We start from the raw sequence: 23700 nt of genomic DNA, 5'->3' as shown, positions 1-23700 counted from the left end.
CTTGGCAACGAGCTAGAACCCCTGGCAACGGGAATAAACCCCCCTTGGCAACGAGCATTAACCCCTGATAAAAAAAAAATTAACCACTTGGCAACATCCAATAACCCCTGGCAACACATATTAACCCCTTGGCAACGAGCAAGAACCCATGGCAACGGACATTAACCCCCCTTGGCAATGATGTATTAAAATATAAACAGACCGAGATTTTAATTTTGTTGTATGTAGGGGGGCCCCAAGGTGACCTTTCGCACCAGGGCCCATGAACCCTTAGCTACGCCCCTGACATTAGGGCTAGGCTGACTTGTCCGAAGTCATACCTAATTTACCCTGAGCTCCCCTGGCAGAACTCACTATGATTTGGCACTTGATGTGCCATTTTTTACATGGGATAAATCACATGTGACTTATCCCATGTTATTCATGGTGAGCTGCGGGGGGCAGGAGGTCCAGGCTGTGGGTCGCGTGGGACAGGCAGTCCGCATTGTCTTGGAAGTGCTGAGCAGACCCTTCGGACAGTAGCGGCAGAACGTGAATTAAAAAAAAAATAGGCCTGCCAATCAGTGGCGAGACAGCGAGGCCGATGACTGGCTGAGAGAGAGCACTCTCAGCCAATCAGGGCAGGTCTATTTTTTTTTTTTTAATTCACGTTCTGCCGCCACTGTCCGCAGTGTCCGCTCAGCACTTCCCAGACACTGCGCTGCACCCACACTTCCCAGACACATAGCGCTGCCGCTACAGCACGGGCCGCGTGATTCTGCACCCACAGCCAAGACCCCACGCTTCCTGCCCCATTTACATAGGTGTGCCAGTGGTGCTTCACCGCTGGCACCCACCTCCGGATCAGACCAACACATTGTGGGTGCTAAAAGCAACTGTGATGCGCCTCTGATGGGTCTGATCCAACAGATTAAACCTGCTGCAGGTTCAATCTGTAGGGTCCGACCCGATGTGCACGGGACCACACATCAGGTCGGATGGGATGTCAATCACATCCAATTTGGGCCAAATCAGATAAGTGTATGGGGGCCTTAAGATGCTCAGGATTATTGTCTGATGAAGCAGGTAAGAGGTTACAGAGGGTGATTCTACCCTGGCAAAGCATAGACACCTTTCATCCACATAATGTGACAGCATTGATAGTTAATATTTAACGTAACTCTTGCCAGTATCAAATCTTCCCGGTTCACATGATCCAGACAGCCATAATAAAAATGTGTTAGAGCACCAGTCCATGGGCACTAATTAGCCAAAAATATAACGGCTGTCTAATGAGCAAGGCCAAGGTTTGTATCATGTCTTGTGACGTTATCAGCAGATTTTCCTTACAAAGGATATTTTATGGCATTTTGAATAATGTCATAAATTATTATTTTTAATATTATTATGCTGAGATTCGCCATTTAGGACAAATGTCCCGTAAAACAAAATAATAATTTTATAGCGAAACAATAGACATTTAGCAATAAGCAAATATTCACCTAGCAAGCAGGTTCATGCCACCTGGCCAAAAAGGGGATACGGTCATTTGGTCTACAGCATGATGGTCAACAGTCATTAGGTCGACACCATTAGGTCGACATGGGAAAAGGTCAACATGGGTCTAGGTCGACATAGGAAAAGGTCGACATGGTTGTAGGTCAGTAGTCGAAAGGTCATTAGTTCGACAGGTTATTAGTTCGACAATGTCTAGGTCGACAGTCAAAAGGTCTGTTTTTTTTTTTGAGCTGACATGTGCCAACAGGCGGTATTTCATGCCCTACCATCCACTAGGGTGTGGTGGGAGAATAAAATAGTGTGCAGAGCGCAGCGAGGCACCGTGCCCGAGGGGAATGCGGTGCACTTGAAACTGTGCCCAGGTAAAAAAAACAGTGAAAACCCCATGTCGACCTTTTGACTGTCGACATAGACATTGTCGACCTAATGACATGTCGAACTAACAACCTGTCGAACTAATGACCTTTCGACCTACAACCATGGCGACCTTTTCCAATGTCGACCAAGACCCATGTCGACCTAATGGTGTCGACCTAATGACTGTCGACCATCATGCTGTAGACCAAATGATCCCAACCCGCCAAAAAGCACGCCCCCTCCGTAGGCTGGATCCCCTCGCTACGCTGCCAGCGGATGTGTACGCTTACACATCTGCTCACATGCGCCCGCACAGAGGAAAAAACATTTGATGGTTACTGACCATAGAATGACTTTTCCTTTGTTCTCTGTAAAAAAATAAGTCAGGACGTACTTTTCAGTTGAACGGTGATGGCCCGAATTGTAGGCGCGCGCTTATGTCGTGTGACATTATCCGCCCGCCCTGACCAGGCAGGGGCACACCGACAGTTTTGTGAGCATGCCCATGAAACACCATTGCCCACCCCAAAACACCCCCTGCCCAGTGCCGTCTTTCCCATTGGGCACGATGGGCAGTTGCCCGGGGGCCCTAGGACCTAGGGGCCCCCGGCCCAGCCCAATGGGAAAGATGGTGGCCGGGGTCCGGGAATCCGCTCACCCTCGCTGGGGGATCCGGGCAGGGGGATCAGGGCGGTGGCGGTAGCTAGAAGCCTGATTCGGCGAAGCTCTATTTGCCGGCGGGGCGGGAAGCGCTGTTGCATTTGAATAGACTGGCCGGACGCTGATTGGCTGAATTCAGAAAATCAGCATCCGGCCAGTCTTTGAAAAGGCAACAGCGCTTCCCACCCCGCCGGCAAATAGCGCTTCACCTCCTAGCTAGCAGTGAATTTAATTTCGGGGGTCCGTGTGCCGGGGTTCTGATCACCCTCACTGGGTGATCCGGCAGGGGGATCAGGGCATCGGTGGCGGTAGCTAGGAGCCCGAAGCGGCGAAGCGCTATTTGCCGGCAGGGGGGGGCGAGAAGCGCTGCTGCATTTAAAATGACTGGCTGAATGCTGATTGGCTGAATTCAGCCAATCAGCATCCGGCCAGTCTTTTCAAATTCAACAGCGCCGACAAATAGTGCTTCGGGCTCCTAGCTACCGCCACCGCCGCCCTGATCCCCTTTCCCAGCGAGGATGGTCGGATCCCCGCCACCCGGCCACCATCTTTCCCATTAGCGCTATTTGCCGGTGGGGCGGGAAGCGCTGCTGCATTTGAAAAGACTGGCCGAACGCTGATTGGCTGAATTCAGCCAATCAGCGTCTGGCCAGTCTTTTCAAATGCAACAGCGCTTCCCGCCCCGCCAGTTAATAGCGCTTTGCCACTTTAGGGCAGGCTCCTAGCTACCGCCGCTGCCCTGATCCCGCTGCCCGGATCCCCCAGCGAAGATGATCGGATCCCCGGCCGCCGGAAGCTGACTGGCTGCCGCACGGAGCCAGAGAGGTGAGGGTTGGGGAGGTGACTGTGGGCTCCTGGGCAAACTAATTTGGGGGGGGGGGGGGTCCAGTGAACTAGGTTGCCCAGGGGCCCTTCCTAATGTTAAGACGGCCCTGCCCCTGCCTGTCAATAAAACCCTGAAAATACAAAATTCAATTTACTAACAAAGAAAATAATAACAATAAAAAAAGTCTCAAAACTTCTGAATGACTTTCCGTTGTCCAGGTCAGAAGTCTTCTTACTACATAATACATACTGTATAACACACAGAACTCCGCCTCTGTCACAAATGACTGAGTCACGCAGGGCTGTGCTCTCTGAGCTGTCAGTGTCTGCCAAAGTGGGAGTTACCATGGGAAGCAGACACAGGACCAGCCCCATTCTCAGTGTGTACAAAGTGCTGCAGCTTCCCACACACAGCACATTGCACAGACAGCACCTTGCACAGAGAGGAACCAGACATGTTGCTGTATCTAATAACTGGGGTTTGCATTATCTTTATTATCCTCAAGGCCTGGCTGGGGGGCAGAGGACCTAATCCCTTCGCTGTGGACACCAGGAGACCCCCAGGACCTGTGGTGTTTGATAAGGGGTTGAAGAGGACGGTGATTAAGAATGGTAATACAATAGAACTTTCGATGTAATACTACCGGTTGAATGTTTCACCTTTGTTGCACTTATGTCACATGACTGGGGAACAGACAAGTTGCTGACTGTACACATTCTGTTCTATAATAGAAGCTGAGATAAACAGTATTGTTATATAGTCTCTATTTTACTATGGGTGCTAGCACGTAGGCAGCCAGTTCTGGGAGTTTATCTATTGTACCTGTGCCTAGAGGGTGTGAGTGCTTACATCAGATGCTACATACCTAGACACACTGACTGTTCTCCTCTCCGTAGCTCAGCAATGGAAGCCCATGTATCATATATAATGACCTGGTTGTGTAAGTGGAGGTAACGAGCGTGTTACATAAAATACATTTTTTGTACTGAGTGATGATCCCCAGGTGTAACACTACCCGCAGTGCACATTGCTCACCACTTTTTAACTATGATCTAGTTTAAAATAATAAAATATATGGTTCTTATTAACATTTCATTCTGTACATCAGGCAGGTGTGGATCGTTAAGTCCACAGTCAATAGGTCCCCCCCACTATTGGTCGACTGGCAGAATGTCAACACATAAAAAGGTTGACATGCAGTAGTTTGACATGGCCAAAAGGTCAACACATACAAAAGATCGACATGAGAAAATGTTGACATGAGTTTTTCGTGGTTTGTTTTGTCGACATAGCTCGCTGCAATCGCCAGGCTTCGGGCACGGTGCCTCGCTGCGATCGGCACACTTATTATATTCTCCCTCTATGCCCATTGTTATGGTAAAGTATGAAAAAGTTGGTATAAAAAAAAAAAAAAGATAAACATGTTAACCGGTTTTCCACGTCGACCTGTAGCTTGTGCCAACCCAATGCATTTAGACCTTTTTCATGTGTTGACATTCTGCCTGTCGACCAGTAGTGGTTGACTTATTGGGCGGTATTCAATGAGCCGGAATCGCCAAGTTTTATGGCGATTCTGTGTTTTTATCGTGTCTGACGGTGATTTTTGGAGCCCCAAATGCGAATCACCCTATTCAATGAGCTGAAATCGCCGATGACGACCGGTGAATGAAGCAGCAATCGCCAAATGTTATTCTCTACAAATCGCCGTTTTTTGTCTATAGGATTTAACATGGGGAATCGACGGTAGTTGAGGGGAATCGCCAAAAGTGTATTCAATGAGAAGTTGGCGATTCCTTTTTCTTCTTTCATATCGCCGTTCCTCACCGAGTGTCCCTCGTCATCTTTTTCTGGTGAACTTTTATAGGAACATGTGAAATAATTGGTTTTAAGTGTTCTATTTAACTATGCAAGTCTAATGTATTATTATTTGCTGCCCTTGTGTGATGTCATGGTCGTAGAAGTGCTATACAAATATATATTTAATTTTTTCAGGTATTTTTTTTTTCTCCCACAAAGCACTGTTCTTACCCATGGTGCACCTCACTTACCCATGATTCTCCTCCCCACCTCACTCCTTCGTTTGCCCTTTGAGCAGATTACCCAGCGTTTGCCGTATGCTGTATGGGAAGCGTTTGTCCAGGGTAATTTGCTTTTTTCTTGCATTTCTCTGCATTTTTTTAAACAACTGACTACATTAATGCGGCTGTATAGGGAAACGCCGGTATGGCTGAGAATCGCCGTTAGGGCCGGCGATTCTCAGCCACGTTGAATAGGGTGACTTGGCGACTCCCCACGAATCCCCATGCATGGCGATTCACAGCTAAAAAACGGCGATTGGCAGGCGAATGTTAAATCTGGATCACTGTGACCAACGATTCTGGCTCATTGAATACCGCCCATTGACTGTCGACTGAGACACTGTAGCCCTAATGACCTCATACCCATCAGACATATACAGAATGTGACTCTACCTGCTCGGGAACTAAGCACAGAGGCATGTCCTCCAGGGCAGCCATCAGGGGGGGACTGCAGGGACTCCAGTCCCGGACCGTGACAGAAAATGGGCTCAGGACTGGAGTTTATAAAGTATAATTAGTCAAGAACAAAGTTCACATTTCCCTTGAAGCAATGTAGAGGTTGAGAAGTGCGGCCAGTGCTGCGGACACAGGTCCCACAAGGCATTCCAGGTGTTCGAGAAAGGGAAAGGGGGCCCTGCCTATTTTGTTCACGGGCCCCACAATTTTCGATGGCAACCATGATGTCCTCCGGCTCCTATAAGGTGCTTATACACTGTAATTTGTAGTTCCAGAAAACTGATTAGCTACTGTTTAACAACCACTGCTGTGTTTATAACCATTCCCAAAGCATAATTTGTACTGGAGTGACCAGAAACACAGACCCAGCATTTCTTTTTGGCCCCAAATGTTTCAGAGGGATCCTGGAGAGAGATAAAGTGAAGAGAGAGAGAGAGAGAGATGACAGCCAAACACCTCATTTTGTAAACTCACCCTGTATAATGACAGGTAGAAGCTGATTGGTTACTGATTTATCTCACTCCATTGTAATGGATCTCTCCAAAACTTCATAAATGTCCCTATGAGGGGTAAATGTACTAAAACCTCTAAACAAGAGGGAATGTTGGCCATAGCAATCAATCAGCTTTTGTCTCTCATCTCTCTATTGCAACCTAGAGAATGATAGACAAAATCTTATTGGTTGCTATGGGCAACATGTGTAGTTCCACAGCAACTGGAGTGTCACATGTTCCATACCCCCTGAACATATATCATTTTTTTTTACCAGTGATACCAGTTTCTCTGCCCCTGACGCATTGTCCTGTTTCTACTATTCTTCATTACAGTCTTCTCTCCTGATAAAATTCCTGAGAGGCTGGACGCCATTGTTATCGGTAGCGGAATTGGAGGCCAAGGGGTAGCTGCGTTACTCGCCAGGGCTGGCAAACGGGTATTGGTCCTAGAGCAACTGGGGAAGCTGGGAGGTTGCTGCCACACCTTCAATGAGAAGGGCTATGAGTTTGATGTGGGTAAGTATAAAGACTGGATTTCTGGGGGCAGTGGTTACATGGCACATGATGCCCGCTGAGGGAATTGACACATATTTGCGCTTTTTAATGTCAGGAATCCATTACATCGGGCAGTTGAATGAGAATTCCCCATCTCGGATATTGGTGGATCAGCTGACTGACGGCCAGCTGAAGTGGTCTTTAATGGATGATCCATTCGACACGGTGGTGCTGGGGGATGTGGCCAATGCCCGTTACTATAACATGCGGAGTGGAAGAAAGGCATATACTGATGAGCTGAAGAAGTCATTCCCAGGAGAGGAGAAAGCCATTGAGGAGTTTATGTGGCTGGTTAAGGTAAGTTAGTAAGGATCTAGATCAGGCATGGCCAAACGATGGCCCTCCAGCTTTTGTGAAACTACAGATCCCAGCATGCTTTGCAATAGTTTTAGCATTCCCTAATAGCAAAACTGTGGCAAGGCATGATTGGACCTAGTTTCACAAAAGCCATGCATGATCTAGATGGATTGTGAGCACACACATTACAAATGAACATACATTAGGAAGATCAAGCCTATAGTTTGGTCAACTAGCAAATAAATGTTGGATGGGGCAAAATCATGGGTGTTTTTTTAGCACCCGCGATGTGTTGGGTCCGATCCTAGTTGTGTGCCAGCGGTGAAGCACCGTTGCCACACACCTATGTGCAACGTCGGGAGGTGGGCAGCATGGTCCATGGGGCGGGCCGCGGGGTCGGAGCGGTGGCTGGGAGTTAAAAGCAGAATTTGCCTGGAGGCTGGGTGGGAAGCGGCTGGTGAATTTGAAAAAAATATATTTTTTAATTACTGGCCGGACGCTGATTGGCTGAGAGAATTCTCTCAGCCAATCAAATGGGAGGCTTCTGATTGGCTGAGAGAATTCACTCAGCCAATAAACTGCTGGCCAGTCTTTTTTCTAAATATTTTTTTCAAATTCACCAGCCGATTCCCGCACCGCCTCCTGACAAATGGTGCTGCTAGTTCCCAGCTGCCGCTCTGACCCCGCTGCCCACCCCGTGCCTCACAGACCACGCTGCCCGCCGCTGCCAGCTCCCTGAGAGTTTTTACATGCGATTTATTGCATGTAAAAATGGCACATCATGTGCCAAATCGTATGGGAGCCTCCCGGGGAGCTCATGGGCATATTGGTCCGACTTGTCCTATGGAAAAGTCGGACTAATGTTTGGAGGTCCTTAAGGGTGATATCTCCTTCTGATATAGGACTTTGCTAACTCCTGTTGATTTACCTCCATCCAATGTTCAAAAGAAAAGGGAACTGGACCTAGGTAGAACACTCACATCACTCAATGGCATAAGATATTCTTATCTTCTTACTCCATGTCTCGCTGTCTGAAATGCATATAAAGTTGATTCACAGGCTTTACCTGACCCCTGACCATCTGCATACTTTTTGGCCTTCTTGCTCTAACATGTGCTGGAGGCTATGTGGTAATGTTGGGCACATTTTTCACATATTTTGGTCTTGCCCGGTGCTTTTGCAATATTGGACGGATCTATTTACATTAATTAATAAAACACTCAATATGAATATTTCACCAGATCCCGCTCGGGCGCTACTCCATATTATGCCTGCCAATGTTTCCCCTGCCCTGATAACAGATCTGTATATTTTAAATGCTTCCTGAGCTAATTTGTCCGTCCCCCCCCCCCCCCCAATATTGAAAGTCATTTATAAAACACATTTTCATTTTCTTCTGGAAACTGAATTCATGCCGTACTCCTATTTTTGGCCTCATCACCTTTAGTACGCTAGTCTCCATGACTCACTTATGTGACTGATGGCGTAGGGCAGGCATGTCCAAACTGTGGCCCTCCAGCTGTTGTGAAACTACACATCCCAGCATGCCTTGTAATAGTTTTAGCATTCCCTAATAGCAAAACTGTGGCAAGTCATGATGGGAATTGTAGTTTCACAACAGCTGGAGGGCCGCAGTTTGGACATGCCTGGTGTAGGGTCTCAATATTTCCCAAATTCTTCTCGTAGTGATCCCCCTCCAATTCAGGTTAATTGAGGCTCCCACTATTTAATTATTACAATTGCTATACCCCCCTATGCAGGTCCCACTTTGATTTTGACTTCCTTTTCTGTGCTCCTATGTTTTTGTATTCTATTATATGTGTCTTTACATATGGCTCTCATTTATCAGCGTTGAATGTTTTCATTTTGTCCAGTATTCCTGGGCTTTGCGACTGATTTATTTGTATCACTGTTTCTTCCATTGCATTCTGGATGGACCCTAGCCCTCCTTCCCTCTTCCCTCCCCCCCCCCCCCCCCAAACCCCATTGTTCCCTTTTTTTCTTTCTGTACCCCATTTAATTCTCAATAAAAACTATTGATGACAAAAATAAGAATACACGCCTTAACGACATACAGAAGTAGAATGTTTTAAACTGGGTACGTGCTAGGGGAGATATATATATAATTATTTCATTTTTTTTTTGGTCCCATCAAAGCATTTTTTTTTTTTTTCGGCAAGTGGAAGAGCCTGATATTGGCGGCACTGGGTGTTATTTATTTTTTCCTGCCACACCACTGAACTTGCATATGTCTGCCCACAAGGAGGGTGGGGTAATTCGGATGATTGATCAGCCCCCTTCATGTTAACCACAGCATCATAGTGTGCGCTAGCTGCTTCACACCGCTTTCTAATTGCTGTGCTCCTGGATATAATCATAACAGGAAGTAGGAACACATAATATACATATTCTGGGCAAGCTGCATTTGCCTTTCAACAGAGAAACCTATAATTTGATGGCAGATAAGAAGCACTTAGCCATCTAGTCACACACACAAAGGCCCTTATTCTGGTTCACTCGCAAAGGCCTAACACCTTCTCAAGTGGACAAAACCATGTGCACTGCAGGGGGCAGATGTAACATGTGCAGAGAGATTTAGACTTGCACAATCCTACTGTATCACCCCCCTTTTTGTCTTGGCCTAACCCATCTGCATTAGATTGTAAGCTCTACATGCATTACATCTTCTTCAATGTACTATGCTTCCTGTATGTCCATGACTTTGGCTGTTGGTATATCTTTGGTATATGCTCTACTTCCCCACTGTATGGTGCTTTATGGTAACTCATATGAGTGTGGAAGATGCGAGCTTGCTGCCTCTGTGGTGTGTTGCCTAGAATCACTTGCTTTTGCACTCTCCAGCATGGGACAGCAAAGACTAATAGCATGTCCACCTTGCAGAAAGTCTCCGGGCGCATCCAAGACATGGTCATCCTGAAGATGCTGCCTTTGCCGCTCTCCCGCTTCCTGTGTCGCATCGGCCTGGTGAACTGGCTCTCTCCATTCTTCCGCTATTCATCTCGCAGTGTGTCTGATGTCATCGGGGGGCTCACCAAAAACACGGAGTTACAGGCTGTGCTTAGCTACATATTTGGAACATACGGTATGTGACTGATACATCATGTAGCAAAGGACATTATAGAGGTGGTTATAGGTGTATTTGTCATATTCTTTATTTCATCATGATATTTTGAGGATTGCACACAGCAATGTTGGCACTCAAAGGGTTAATATGTGTCCACCAATCAGGCTTTTAATTTAATTTACTGTATATCTTTACCAGGCGTAATACCACTGACCTTAGGGTGAGATGTATTAATGGGGCCTACACACGGGAAGACGCCGAACCGTCAGCAAGCTTTAGCAAGATCGCTCAGCACACACTGGTAAGTCAGAGCTGTGTGCTGAGCGATCTGTCAGGGCCAGCGTTGTCTGGTGAGCAGCGGCATAGCTACGTTTTGGGCGCCCCCCAGCCGTTAGGGGGGTCGCCCCCTGCCGCCCATTCAAACCCCCCCAATCCGCCGCAGCCTTACCTTTCACGCTGGTCCCGGCGGCTCCGTTCTTCTGCTGAGGACCACCACAAAATGGCCGCCCCCATATAGCACACAGTTCTATGAAACTGTCTGCTGTATGGGGGCGGCCATTTTGTGGTGGTCCTCAGCAGAAGAACGGAGCCGCCGGGACCAGCGAAATAGGTAAGCCTGCAGGGGATTGGGGGGAGGTGTAACTATAGCACCGCAGCCCCCGGCGCCCCCATATGCACAGCGCCCCCCCGCGGTGGCGGGGGCTGCGGTGCTATAGTTACGCCAGTGCTGGTGAGAACACTGGCCCTGCCTGGCGATTATAGATTTATCCAGCATGCTGAATATTAATTGCCGGTCATTATTGAAATGCGGGGCCATGCATCACTATGTATCACACGGAGCGATGTAGGGGCATTTTGTAAGCGTTCTAGTAAGACTGCTTAACAAATGCCCCTAAATAGCTATGTATGTAGGACCATAAGACTCCGGGCCAGATGTTCTAAGCTTGAAAAGTAATAAAATGGAGAGTGATAAACCACCAGCCAATCAGCTCCTAACTTTGATGTTACAGGCTGTGTTTGAAAATTGACAGATATCACTTTAGTTTAGTAGATTGCTCCCATGGAGAGAGAGAAAATACCAACCAATCAGATCCTAACTGCCTAACAGCTCCTAACTGCCATGACTGTGTTTGAATTGAAAACTGCTTTATATCTCTTTCTCTTGATACATGTCGCAGAAGACCCGTTGGTATTCCCTACTTAATTTGATTAACTGCACTAAAATGTACTCACTGTATTGATATAAAAGTTTAGCGGTACTCTTTACTTAGCACGGCGCCCAACGCGGGCATTGAATGCACTAAAAAATGGGGTGCGACGCGACCGATGCGATGCCCGCGATTTCCCATAGGGAACAATGTTAAATGTCTCAATTGACCCGATTTTCCTGTTCAATGCCTCAATTGACCCGATTTTTCCATAGGAAATAATGTTAAATGGCCCACAGAGGCCATATAGGCACCCTGAAGTGTGAAATGGCCCCCACAATTGTTAACGCCACCCCACGATCAACGTGAACCCGAAGCGTGGCGAGCGGCGGCGGTACGCGTCCTACGACCTTTTCATACCCCCACTATCCACTTCGGCGTGGAGTTGAGAATAGAATAGTGTGGCGAGCACAGCGAGCCACTGAGCCCGAAGCCTGGCAAGCGCACGCGGATACCTGTGAAGCCCGCGAAGGGACGCGTTTACCTGTGAAGGTATCCGCGAGGCTCGGTGGCTCGCTGCGCTCCCCACACTATTCTATTCTCAACTCCACGCCGACGTGGATAGTGGGGGTATGAAAAGGTCGGAGGACGCGTACCGCCGCCTCTCGCGGGCTCGCTGCGCTCGCCACGCTTCGGGTTGACGTTGATCGTGGGGTGGCGTTAACAATTGTGGGGGCCATTTCACACTTCAGGGTGCCTATTTGGCCTCTGTTGGCCATTTAACATTGTTTCCTATGGAAAAATCGGGTCAATTGAGGCATTGAACAGGAAAATCGGGTCAATTGAGACATTTAACATTGTTCCCTATGGGAAATCGCGGGCGTCGCACCCGATTTTTAGTGCATTCAATGGCCACGATGCCCGCGATTTTTTTACCTGCGATGCCCACGATCAAAATCGTGGGCGCCGTGCTAGGTAAAGAGTACCAGTTTAGCTATTTGTCATTTGGGTTCTGGTGATATAAGGTCGTTATTTTGGTTCACTCGCAAAGGGAAATTCCTTCTTAAAAGGACAAAACCACGCTGCACTGCAGGGGCGGCAGATGTAACATGTGTAGAGAGCAGGGCCGGTGTAAGGCTTCTCAACACCCTAGGCAAAACCTCAACCTACCCCCCCCCCAAAGAAAATCGTGTGGTCTTCCCATCCCCTATTTTTACACTGCAATATAGATCTCACTTTGATGTACAAACCCCACCCAAATCTAATTCTCTCTGCACAAGTTACATCTGCCCCACCTGCAGTGCACATGGGTTTGTCCATTTGAGAAGAAATTTGCCTTTGCAAGTGAACCAGAATAAGGGCCTATGTCCAAAAGGATGCATGTGTGCCTTATTGACTAGGCCATGTGGGTCTCCACAGCATTGCTCAGCCCAACATTGGTTTTATAAAAGAGACCTGGAGCCTGATTCAGACCTGATCGCATGGCTGCAATCAGGTATACGATGCCCTGCCAGCGGGAAAGCCCTTCGATTAGCTGCAAATCCATTGGCTCACCATGAATGGTTCTTCCAGTGTGCGCAGTCAGTGTGTAGGACTTACTGGTCGGTTGAAATAGAAACAGGCTGATGGGGGCCAGAGCTGACGTCACATGACTTCCCCTAAAATGCCTGTTTTCCCTGCTACTCCCAGAAAACTACCAGTTACCACCCCCCAAACGCCAGCTTTATGTCAATCACCTTGTGAACAGCAAGTGGATAAATAATTTGCAGGATTCGCAGAGTGGCCTCGCACATGCGTTTTACTGACTGTGCGCTTGTGCAGTCGATCGATAATCGCATGGCCTTCAAATTCACAGGTCTAAATGAGGCCCATAGATGGTAACTTTATGTCAAGGTCTGTGAATAGCTTTGAAAATATAAGCCAAGTGGATGTTCCGTTTTTGTCGTCAAGTGAAAGTCTACATGGGCTGTCAGCATTGGAACACATTTCCCAATATTGCTGCGTTTCTGCTGAAATAAACCCCAAAACAGCCTTTGCAGACAGCTTCAGTCAGGCGTAGGGGAGGATTAAGGTGTAGTTTGTGGTGAGTGAAATGTTCAGATCTGCAATTGGATGTTGGGAACGTGGTGAGATTAGGTGCAGCTCAGGCTGTCAAGAGCAATCCTGTCATTGCACAATGGAATTCCTGCCTGGGGATAGCAGTTAGAGTACAAGCGTTTAATTTGTGTATATCACTGTTTAACCCATAGGTAAATCAATGGCACCTCTGCAACGGTAGACTCTGTTCCATAAGGAACAGGAAGTACTAATTGTCCCTTATCTCCCCAGGTGTGTTCCCTGATAAAGCCAGCTTTTCTCTACATGCGGTCCTGATTGATCATTACTTGCGTGGGGGCTGGTACCCTACTGGCGGTGCAAGTGAAATCACATACCACCTGGTGCCCACAATCGTGAAGGCCGGAGGAGCTGTTCTGTCTAAAGCAACAGTAGAGAAGATCCTGGTGAACAGCGACAAAAAAGCATGTGGTAAGATAGGCAAAAGGACACTGACTTATGTTCTTGAAGTACACATGGACATGACCCAATGTAAATAGAGCTATAATTTGTTGGATATGGATTTTGTGGGCACGCTGTAGCGTTATTGCAGATTAGAAGGGCGCGGGTGGATACTGAACTCGTGTCTGTTTGCTGTAGAAGTTTACGGCTGTTTATGAACGTCCATATCAGAAGATGTCAGTCTACTGTTGGACTTCTATAAACTCTGATATAAACGTCTATATTCCCCTTCTGTTCCGGAATGTGTAAGAAGGTGGGTATGTTGGGTTGATCAGCTGAGTGTGTGCTTAATTGTAACCTTGTCTGTTTCATTCCAATCATATAACACTCTCTGGGTTCTCAGTAAGCAACCGAAAAAAAACCTTTTTTGACTGGGTGTGATAAAGTATTTATCAAGATTGCAAAGGCCCTATAGCAAGTATACAATGAAGTGCCACTGCTGATATCACACTAGTTACACATCGTCTGTGCACCCAACATTAGTCTCTTATTAATTATTAAACGCACATGGGTGTGACTACAGTTAAGACTGAACAGTCAGTTTTGTCTTCAGAATTTAGGGCCTTATTCTGGTTCACTCTTAGAGGAAAATTCCTTCTCAGATGGACAAAACCATGTGCGCTGCAGGTGGGGCAGATGTAACATGTGCAGAGAGAATTAGATTTGGGTGGGGTTTTTCTTCAAAGTGAGATCTATATTGCAGTGTAGAAATAAAGCAGTCAGTATTTTCCCTGCACAGAAACAAAATAACTCACTCAAATCTAATTCTATCTGCACATGTTACATCTGCCCCACCTGCAGTGCACATGGTTTTGTCCATCTGAGAAGGAATTTGCCTCTAAGAGTGAACCAGAATAAGGCCCTCAGAGGGGAGTAGTCATTTGTCTAGAAGTGCCAAGTGAATTTGTAAAAATAAGTGTGAAAATTGCCAAGCAAACTAATGTTTAGCGTATATAGGAAATATAATCTTTTTTTACGCGACATTTATTTTTTATTTTTATATAACAAATGTGAGCGACGCTGGCACTTTTAGCGGAAGTTTTGCGCTTGTCTTGAAGAGATGTTGGCACTCAAAGGGTAAATGCACATCCTGTTTTATTTAAATACTTATTTCAGGGCAGGGATAATATTGGATCTGTCATCTAGAAATCTGTTGTTCAGAAAGATCTGTTTGTTGTTGGAAGTAATCTGCATGTGCGATAAATTGTGACATTTGCTGGTATCTGGTGTCTTTGCAGGTGTTGTAGTAAAAGGGAAGGGCATGGATGCTATGAATATTTTTGCTCCCATTGTGATCTCTGATGCTGGGATCTTTAACACCTACGAGAAGCTTCTCCCTCCTGAGGTTAAGTCTCTGCCAGGTACTGTAGGTGGAATCTGGAGATGTCCTCAGTAGAACTATGGATTGGGCAGCTGGGAAGCCTTATGGGGCCCAGACATGGGAAGTTGAGCGTTCTAAGCGATGCTAGATTACGCAGATCGCTCAGCACATAGCGCTGCACAGCAATGTGCCACTGAGCGCTCTGTCAGGGCCTGTGTTACCTGTATGAACACTGACCCGGACACCGCCAATTATAGATTTATCCAGTCTGCTGGATATTAATCGCCGGGGCGATAACGACCTGCGGGGCTGCGCATTGCTATCGCCTGCACACACATGCAGCGATGTAGGGGCATTTTTTAAGCAATCTAGTGAGATCGCTTAGAAAATGCCCTGAAATTGCCCCGTGTGTAGACCATGTGCGCAATCATACTTCCTTTATCCTCCACTTCTATATATCCGGGTCTGATTCAGCATTCGCAGCAGCTTAGCGTATGCAATGCTTCGAAATGCAGAAGTAGATTCATACCAGCCCCTGCCTGCATTTGCGATTACATTACACTGCAATGCAGTTTAAGAGGAATATCGCGACCATCGGTCACACTGCCCCTCTGCAACTGCAGCCTGTGTATGTCTAACCTTGCTCAGGCTGCCTACTGTAGTGCAATTTTCAAAGCCAAATAAACTGAGCCTCGTGACGCAGTCCTTGTCCTAGCCACTCCTGGAAATGCTGGCCAACCCCGCCCCCATACCTCCTCGCAAACGCCGCTGTCTGTTAATCTGCAGACCATCAGGAAACTACGCTGTGGAACGCATAAGCTATCCATAGTGAATGTGATCTATTATACTCTGGTTTAACTCTTTATTCTCCTGAACAGCAATCCAGTCTCAGCTGGGCATGATGCGCCACGGAACAGGGGGCTTCAGTCTCTTTATTGGCGTTAAAGGCACAAAAGAAGAACTCCAGCTTCCTGCCACGAATTACATCTACATACCAGACACAGACCTGAAGAAACTGTACGTAGCACCTGGAAAATCACTATGGGGTCCATGTAATAATACTTGTATAGAAATAAAGTACCAGCCAATCAGCTTCTAACGGCAATTTTTCTAACTCGCCTTGTAACCTGGCAGTTAGAATCTGATTGGCTAGTAGAACGCTGACACCTATGGCCAGTATAATTCTGCCAGATCATGCTAAAGGAGGTTGCTGAAGAGAATTATTAAACACAAGTTGTTTACATCTGATCACTCATTAGCCATAGACCTTGTTCATTGCAAAATTCTTATAGTTCAAATTTATGAAACTTTATTCATTTCATGTACAGGGAGAAAAACTTCTTCAACGCCTCAGCAGATGATGCTCCAAATCATATTCCGATGTTGTATATCTCCTCTCCTTCTGCAAAAGATCCCACCCATGAGGAGCGGTGCCCAGGTAAGCACCTGGAAGTCCTGCTGCACTACCTTGGTGGCAATGTTTGTATGAGACTCACAACCTGTCATCTGCTTGATTTACTGAAAATACTGGGCTGATTCTGAGTCTCATGCAGTTCTGTATGCGGACACATTCAAAATGATCATATTTTGCTGATAGTATACAAGTCTTATTGCATCGCCCAAAGTGGCAGCCATCAATAGTTTGAGCACTTCTACCTTCTTCATGCATAGTGCAAGATATGTCTGAAATAGGCGTCTCCTCTGCATACACGCTACTCTGAAAAGGATGCAACTCTATTATTCCATTTGGTCAAAAATTTGAAATAGAGAAAACTAATTTCCCCTTCATCCTCATTGGTCCTTCAGTGGGGGACACTGGAAGAGTGGGGTATAGTTAGTGGTGTGAGCAGTCTGGCACATAAGAATGGAAACTTTGAACTTGGCTCCTTCCCCTCTATGCCCCAGGTGCTTGGAAGCTTCAGTTTTTCTAAGTGCCTGGCTAAGCCAGGTGCTGTTTGTCAGGCTGCTCTAAGCCTGATCTTTATTTTTATGGATTTTTTTTTTTAAAGCGCAATTATACTTTTGGGGCACACTAGGGAATTGGCACTAAGGTTTTTTTCCAGATACGCAGTCTGCTACCCATCGCGGGAACCATTTGTGGAGAAATAATTGAGCTGTGCTTATACTCTGGTGGGTTGATAAGCAGATCAGCACATCTTGTTGGAATACTGTCCTTATTGCTGTATACATTACAAGCTGGTGTAGGGATCAATTTAATTAGGCATAACCACACTGGCATTGGAAGAGGCTCACGTGCTCCTCTGTAAAGGCCCCCATACATTACTGCAAGGTATCGCATTCCTCCTTTGCATGCAATACCCCGCCAACTGTCCACTGGGGAGTTGGGATGTATTGTGTTGTCCTTTTGAATACAATGTATCGTATCATAGGTTGAACTAGATGGACGCAAGTCTTTATTCAGCCTCACCTACTATGTAACTATGGGCCTTATTTTGGTTCATTCTTTCTGACAAAATCCTTCTTAGATGGGCAAAACCATGTGCACTGCAGGTGGGGCAGGTGTTACTTGTGCAGAGAGTGTTAGATTTGGGTGGAGTTTTACTTCAAAGTGAGATCTATATTGCAGTGTAAAAATAAAGCAGTCAGTATTTTCCCTGCACAGAAACAAAATTACTCACCCAAATCTAATTCTCTCTGCACATGTTACATCTGCCCCACCTGCAGTGCACATGGTTTTGTCCATCTAAGAAGGATTTTGTCAGAAAGAATGAACCAAAATAAGGCCCTATGTAACTACTGTATGTATCCGATCCGACAAATCCTTAGTGCAGTTGTTGTGATCTCAGGTGCCGATTTGATGCACATGGGACGTGCAAATTGAAATCAGGTGAAAAGTGCCCAAATCGTTTAAGTGTAAGGCCCTTTTAGCCTGCAATTGTAGAAAAGAATTTTAGGGTTTGTACAAAAATTCCATGACAGCCAATATCAGTCCGTCTCTTCCTAATATGTAGGTTTTCTACTTATCAAGCACAGTTTGATAAGAAGTAAATTCAGATTGGTTGCCCATAGCAACATCACATGTGAAGTAGAATACACATCTTAGTAAATTTCCCCCATCAGCTCTTGGACATGGGTATGTCTGATTACTGTATACTGCTCCAGAAGACGCATATTAAAACTTATTATTATTGGTATTCGAGCGCTGAGTCCCCTTCCCCATCTAAGCACCATATCCAGCTACAGTACATGTGAGAAAGTTAAACAAATTTGTGGGGAATGACTTGAGCACGTTTGAATCTGCCGGTATACAGAAACAGCAGCTGGAGTACCGCAGTCTACATGGTGCATACAATTAAAAGGGGATGCAGTCAAAATTCTGATGGTTAAAATCTTGACAACCATTGGCCGATGGTCAAAATCCAGACAGGTTCAAAATGCCGACACGGTCAAACTGTTGACTTTTAAAGTGTCAACATGTCCAAAAGTCGACATGCATTTTTCATGCTTTTTGTTTAGAAACCAACTTGTTTTTACATAGTTAGATTATAATAATGTGCCGAGCAAACAACATGTCTACTTTTTGAACTGTTGACATTTTAAATGTCAACATTTCGACCCCATCAGTATTTTGTCCTTGTTGGTATTTTTGGCCAATGGTTGGTGGGATTTTGGCACTTATTCTGGTTGACTCGCAACGCTGTGACTACGCGGCCTTGCGAGTCCACCAAACCCCGCCCGGCGAATGCCCGGCCGCCCGCCCGCCCCTCACAGCTGCTGCCGGGGAACACCCACATCTTTCAATGGTTGCCGACCATCGAAAGATGTGGAAGGTTCACGCATATAAAAGTGACTTTCACGTCACTTACATATGCGTGCACGATGGGACGGAAATGGTTGGGCAGCTGACATCCGGTGATATCAGCTGCCTGCCCCCGTACCACGGCCTCATTCCCATGAGAATGCCCATGGTTCTCATGTGATAATGGGGCTGCCCAGCGCCCCCCCCCCCCCCCTGGTGGTGTAGGGTGCATACACACAGCCAACAGAATGCATCTGCACATGCGCAGAAATGTGCACAACATTAGTCCGAATGGACCAAAATATCCCACCTTGACTGGATTTTGACTGTCGAAAAATCATACTGAACCCATTAAAATATATAAACTTATAAATAGCTGGTTACCCTCCAGGAGACCATCGGCATCCACATGGACTTTAAACACGCACTAAACTAATATTATATTATAAACGATATATCAGGTTACTGATAATCGTTTATAAAGGCATCTGAAATGTTGTTTCTAATATCATTTGCGTTGCCACCCGTATGTGCTGCTGTGAGTGTATGTATGTGTGTATATAAAACATTTTTTTTTTTTAGATCGCTCTCATTAATAATGTTATAATATATAATTTACCGTATTGGGTTAATTCCAGTACAAACTGTACTGCCAGAAATAATCCTTAACAAAGTCAGTCTGATTCCACTTATCTTCTCATGTGGAAAACCTGTGCTGCTCCTTTCCCAGGGAAGTCTACCCTGACTGCGCTTTCCTTCACCTCCTATGAGTGGTTTGAGGAGTGGAAGAACAAGAAGGTGCAGAAACGAGGACTAGACTATGACAGCGTGAAGAACGCATTTGCCGAGGCCATGCTAGAGACCACCATACAGATCTTCCCACAGATCCGGGACAAGGTGAGCCAAAGGAAGCCAAATAGTCTGCCATGCAGGAGGTCGAAATTGCTATATAAAGAAGAAACTTCATAGCATATGGCCAGGTCACTTGTTTGTTTAGCAGCCAATGAAAATACCCTGTCTGACTTTACGGGGTGAAGTTATATTTATGAGTTTACTTTTGATTCCAAGAAGGCTTGATAAAAGATCAGGGCTTTGGTTTAATCACAAGGGATTCCCCATGGGATACCCACCTCCTGAGATGTCAAACGTTAGGCATCTCCTTTTACCTTTAATGTTTCCTATTAGTCTGGCGATTTGGACACACAAATAGAAATGTGGGGTCATTGCTTTGGGCGGTGATCTTGGAATGATCTCTGATCTCTTTACATCACAGATTGATTGCTACGTCAGCGGATCTCCTCTGACTAATGATCACTACATTGGTGCTTCCCGGGGAGAGTTCTATGGGGCAGCCCATGACATGGCGCGGTTAAGTCCTGAAACGACAGCGACCATGAGGGCTAAAACTCCTATCGAGGGACTCTACCTGACAGGTGAGTTTTGGGAATACCTCTGGTTCCCTTGCTATATTCCATCACAAGTAAAGGTGCAAATTGGTTGTCCGATGTCTATCGTTTTTTGTCTTGTACATAACTTCTTGCCCCAGTTACCATTGTGCCACATTACAGTGCCTAGTTTATATAGGTGAGATGTAGCGACTTACTTCATGTTAACTCTTTGAGTGCCAACGTTGCTTTGAGAGATGTGCCAAATATCGGCTAAACATGCCGAGGTCGAAGGTCAAGGAATATGAATCACTTTAATTATTGCCGGCAAATGACCTCAAGTGAATAAAGTGAAGTTTTGTTAGACATTGTGCCGACAAAAGATGCAGTCGCTGTGAGCGACGCTGGTATTTTCAGCGGATATTTTGCACATCTCTCACCACGATGTTGGGGCTCAAAGGGTTAAAATGCGTCATTCAAGTTATGTTGGGAATCTCCACGTTCATTAAAGCAATTCAAATGTAACTGATCTGCGCCATAAAGAATGCTATTAAGATGGCAATAGCGTCGGATTATATAAGAAATGTTTCAAGATCACTTTGCTCGTACCCCAACTAATGCCATTCCGAAAAGCAGTCAGCGGTCAGTCACCGCGCTTCGCCGCACATCAGCCACATCAGACTCTTCCTGCCAGAGGTCCTATGTCGGCCTATGCACCTTTGTGTTTGCCAGGACAGCTTTCCCTACAAGTTGTATATGATACATAGGACCAGATGTATCAATCTTCAAAAAGTGATAAACAGCCAGCCAATCAGCTCGTAACTGTTATTTTTCAAACTCATCATAATCCAAATTTACCGAGTTGTTGATGGGCATGTTCAGGCCTTTATGTAGCTGGTCTCGCTGCACATACATCTTGTCTCAGGTGATAACCTTCTGTTGTTTATTTCAGGTCAAGACGTCTTCCTCTGTGGGTTTGCTGGGGCTCTGGGTGGAGCCGTTACTTGTGCATCGGCGGTCCTAGGCCGGAACCTGTATTTCGACCTCCTGAAACTACGGCGCGAGATTATGCAGAATAAAGCAAAAAAGGATTAGTGAACTTTAACCCCCCGGAACCTACTTGAAGAGAAGCGACCACAGTCACATGGTGCACAATACATCAGATGGAAATGTTTTTATTTCTAAAGGTGCACAGTTGTAATCCCACTTATAATAGGTGCAATCTAAATTCTCTTGGTGGTTCCTGTAGCTCCGAAGCCTCCATGAGTCAAGGGACCATATAGACGTCACCTGTATTGAACTAAAACCGACTGTTATCCGAAGCTGCTAACAGTAACTACTTCAGACAAAAACAAAAGAAAACACCGTTTTACAAAGAACTACTGTAAATAATAACCTTCCCTTCATAATGTACTGTATTAAATAAAGTGAATATTTCTGGTATAATACAAATTTAGTAATATTACCCTTATATTTTTATAAAATATATAGAAAAAGCCTCCTAATTTTTTAAAATATAATAAAAATGTTCGACATAGTTGTAAAGTAATTGAAGTAACAACCACAATTCTCACATTTGGAGGCGGTGTGAAAGCATTGATCCAGTCAGATATAGATCACTCTTCATATGAGAGCAGAAACCCAGTTTATAAAGGGGACAAATGTCCTCTGCATTTCATTGATAGACAACCAGGTTAGTTTTGCCAAGTAAATGATTGGCGCTTTAAAAATACAGCCAGTCCCGCACAAGGTCCTGCACAATCTGCAACTCACAGGCTATTAACAGTCACTAAAAGTGTTTACTACTAACCCAGAGTTGCCAACTATTGTAATACAATGTAAAGATAATCCGATACTTGTTTAGTTTCACGGCGGCAGCGTCAGTCGCAGCAGCGTCTGTGTCCGCTCGCCCAAGCTTCGGGCTCGGTGGCTCGCCACACTATCTAAAGTCAACTCCATGCCAACGTGGCTAGTAGGGGTATGAACTATCCACATTGGCATGGAGTTTATTTTACAAAGTGTGGCGAGCGAGAGGGGACGCCGAGCCGGAAGTAGCGCGGCCATGCTGCCGCCGTGAAACTAAACAAGTACCGATAATCTTATTTTGGGGAATGTCTACCTTACATTGCAGAGCATAGCAGAATAATTACATCACAGATTTACCAATGCACCACAAATGGAATTCTGTAAACACAAAAGGCTATTTAAAATGAAAATATAATAATTTCCTTACTGCCAGGGATGCAACAGTGAGTACGACTTGGTCATCCATCATGTATGGGCATGCCCAGCCAATATAACTTTAAGTTTTGGGAACAACCGTGGGAATATCTTCACGTTTATTTTGGATAGAAGATCTGTTTAGTCCTTGGATATGTTTATTGGGTCTCATAGAGGACTTCAAACCTATCCAGATCAACAAACTTATTCATTCATGTTACTTCTACATGATTGCACAAAATTGTTGAATACCTGCTACTCGCATGTTCTGCAAAATTATAACTAATATGGGGTTCAAGGCAGCAGAGCCCACAGACAGCGGGCGAGGTACGGGGTGCAGCTATCACTGTATAATAGCAGGTCTGTTGTACAACACTGCAAATACATTTAAATGCAAAAAAATTATCTTGCACTATAATATTCTGTACTGTGATGCCATATACTGCCATGATTCGCTACTATATGCTGTGAAACCAGAAAGGACTTGAAAGCTGTGAAACACCCCGATGAAAACAATATTAGGCAGAGTAAAATCAGAATTTATGATCAGAGTAGTTCCTTTGTAATACTTACTCCTATAGTAAGTATTGTTATATTACTAATAGAGGAATTAGCTCTCCTATTTCTCAATATACTGTAGATGGCATTTGTGAAAACAAGTCAGGTAATGCCACCTACATTAACCAGACTGTCACTTATAAAGTACATTTTATAAAATAAAAGTTAATACCTGATAAACTTGCTATGGGTTACATCATTATTGTTCTAATCTAGACCAGTTTTGTGTCCCAAACTGCTTTTCTGATATACTATTAGTAGAACAAAAGGTAACCTATTACTTCTGTAATTCTTCTGTATTCAGGGCTGCCGAGAGGGGAGGGCGGATACTAATTACCCGGGCTTGCTGGAGGGGCCCTGGTCCGACGACCCTCCCTTTCCCCTCCGTCCCTCCCAGGCAGCAGCAGCACACACCTACAGCATGTGCTGTGCTGACAGCAGGCGCCG

At 45.6% G+C, this 23700-nt stretch overlaps 1 protein-coding gene across 1 annotated transcript; it reads left to right on the top strand.

Annotated features, from left to right (window-relative positions):
* The first annotated feature begins 3691 nt into the window (after positions 1–3691).
* On the top strand, positions 3692–23436 carry RETSAT (retinol saturase). The gene is made up of 11 exons (XM_083184741.1): positions 3692–3951; positions 6702–6884; positions 6979–7220; positions 10122–10323; positions 13782–13979; positions 15248–15370; positions 16209–16347; positions 16659–16768; positions 19821–19987; positions 20364–20523; positions 21428–23436. Exons 1-11 carry the CDS (start codon positions 3795–3797, stop codon positions 21568–21570), a joined length of 1824 nt encoding a protein of 607 aa, XP_083040867.1. The 5' UTR covers positions 3692–3794; the 3' UTR covers positions 21571–23436.
* Positions 23437–23700: the final 264 nt, after the last annotated feature.

Source organism: Crinia signifera, chromosome 4 (genome assembly GCF_055691185.1).
Source record: "Crinia signifera chromosome 4, ASM5569118v1, whole genome shotgun sequence".
Classification (NCBI taxonomy): domain Eukaryota; kingdom Metazoa; phylum Chordata; class Amphibia; order Anura; family Myobatrachidae; genus Crinia; species Crinia signifera.
The sequence above is the reverse complement of the archived record's forward strand: the minus strand, read 5'-3'. Positions and strand labels throughout refer to the sequence as shown.

Coding starts and splice junctions, on each gene's coding strand:
- RETSAT (XM_083184741.1), top strand. CDS start 3,795: ATGTTGCTGTATCTAATAACTGGGGTTTGCATTATCTTTATTATCCTC. Junction 6,885..6,978: donor GGGCTATGAGTTTGATGTGG/GTAAGTATAAAG, acceptor TTTTAATGTCAG/GAATCCATTACATCGGGCAG. Junction 10,324..13,781: donor CTACATATTTGGAACATACG/GTATGTGACTGA, acceptor TTATCTCCCCAG/GTGTGTTCCCTGATAAAGCC.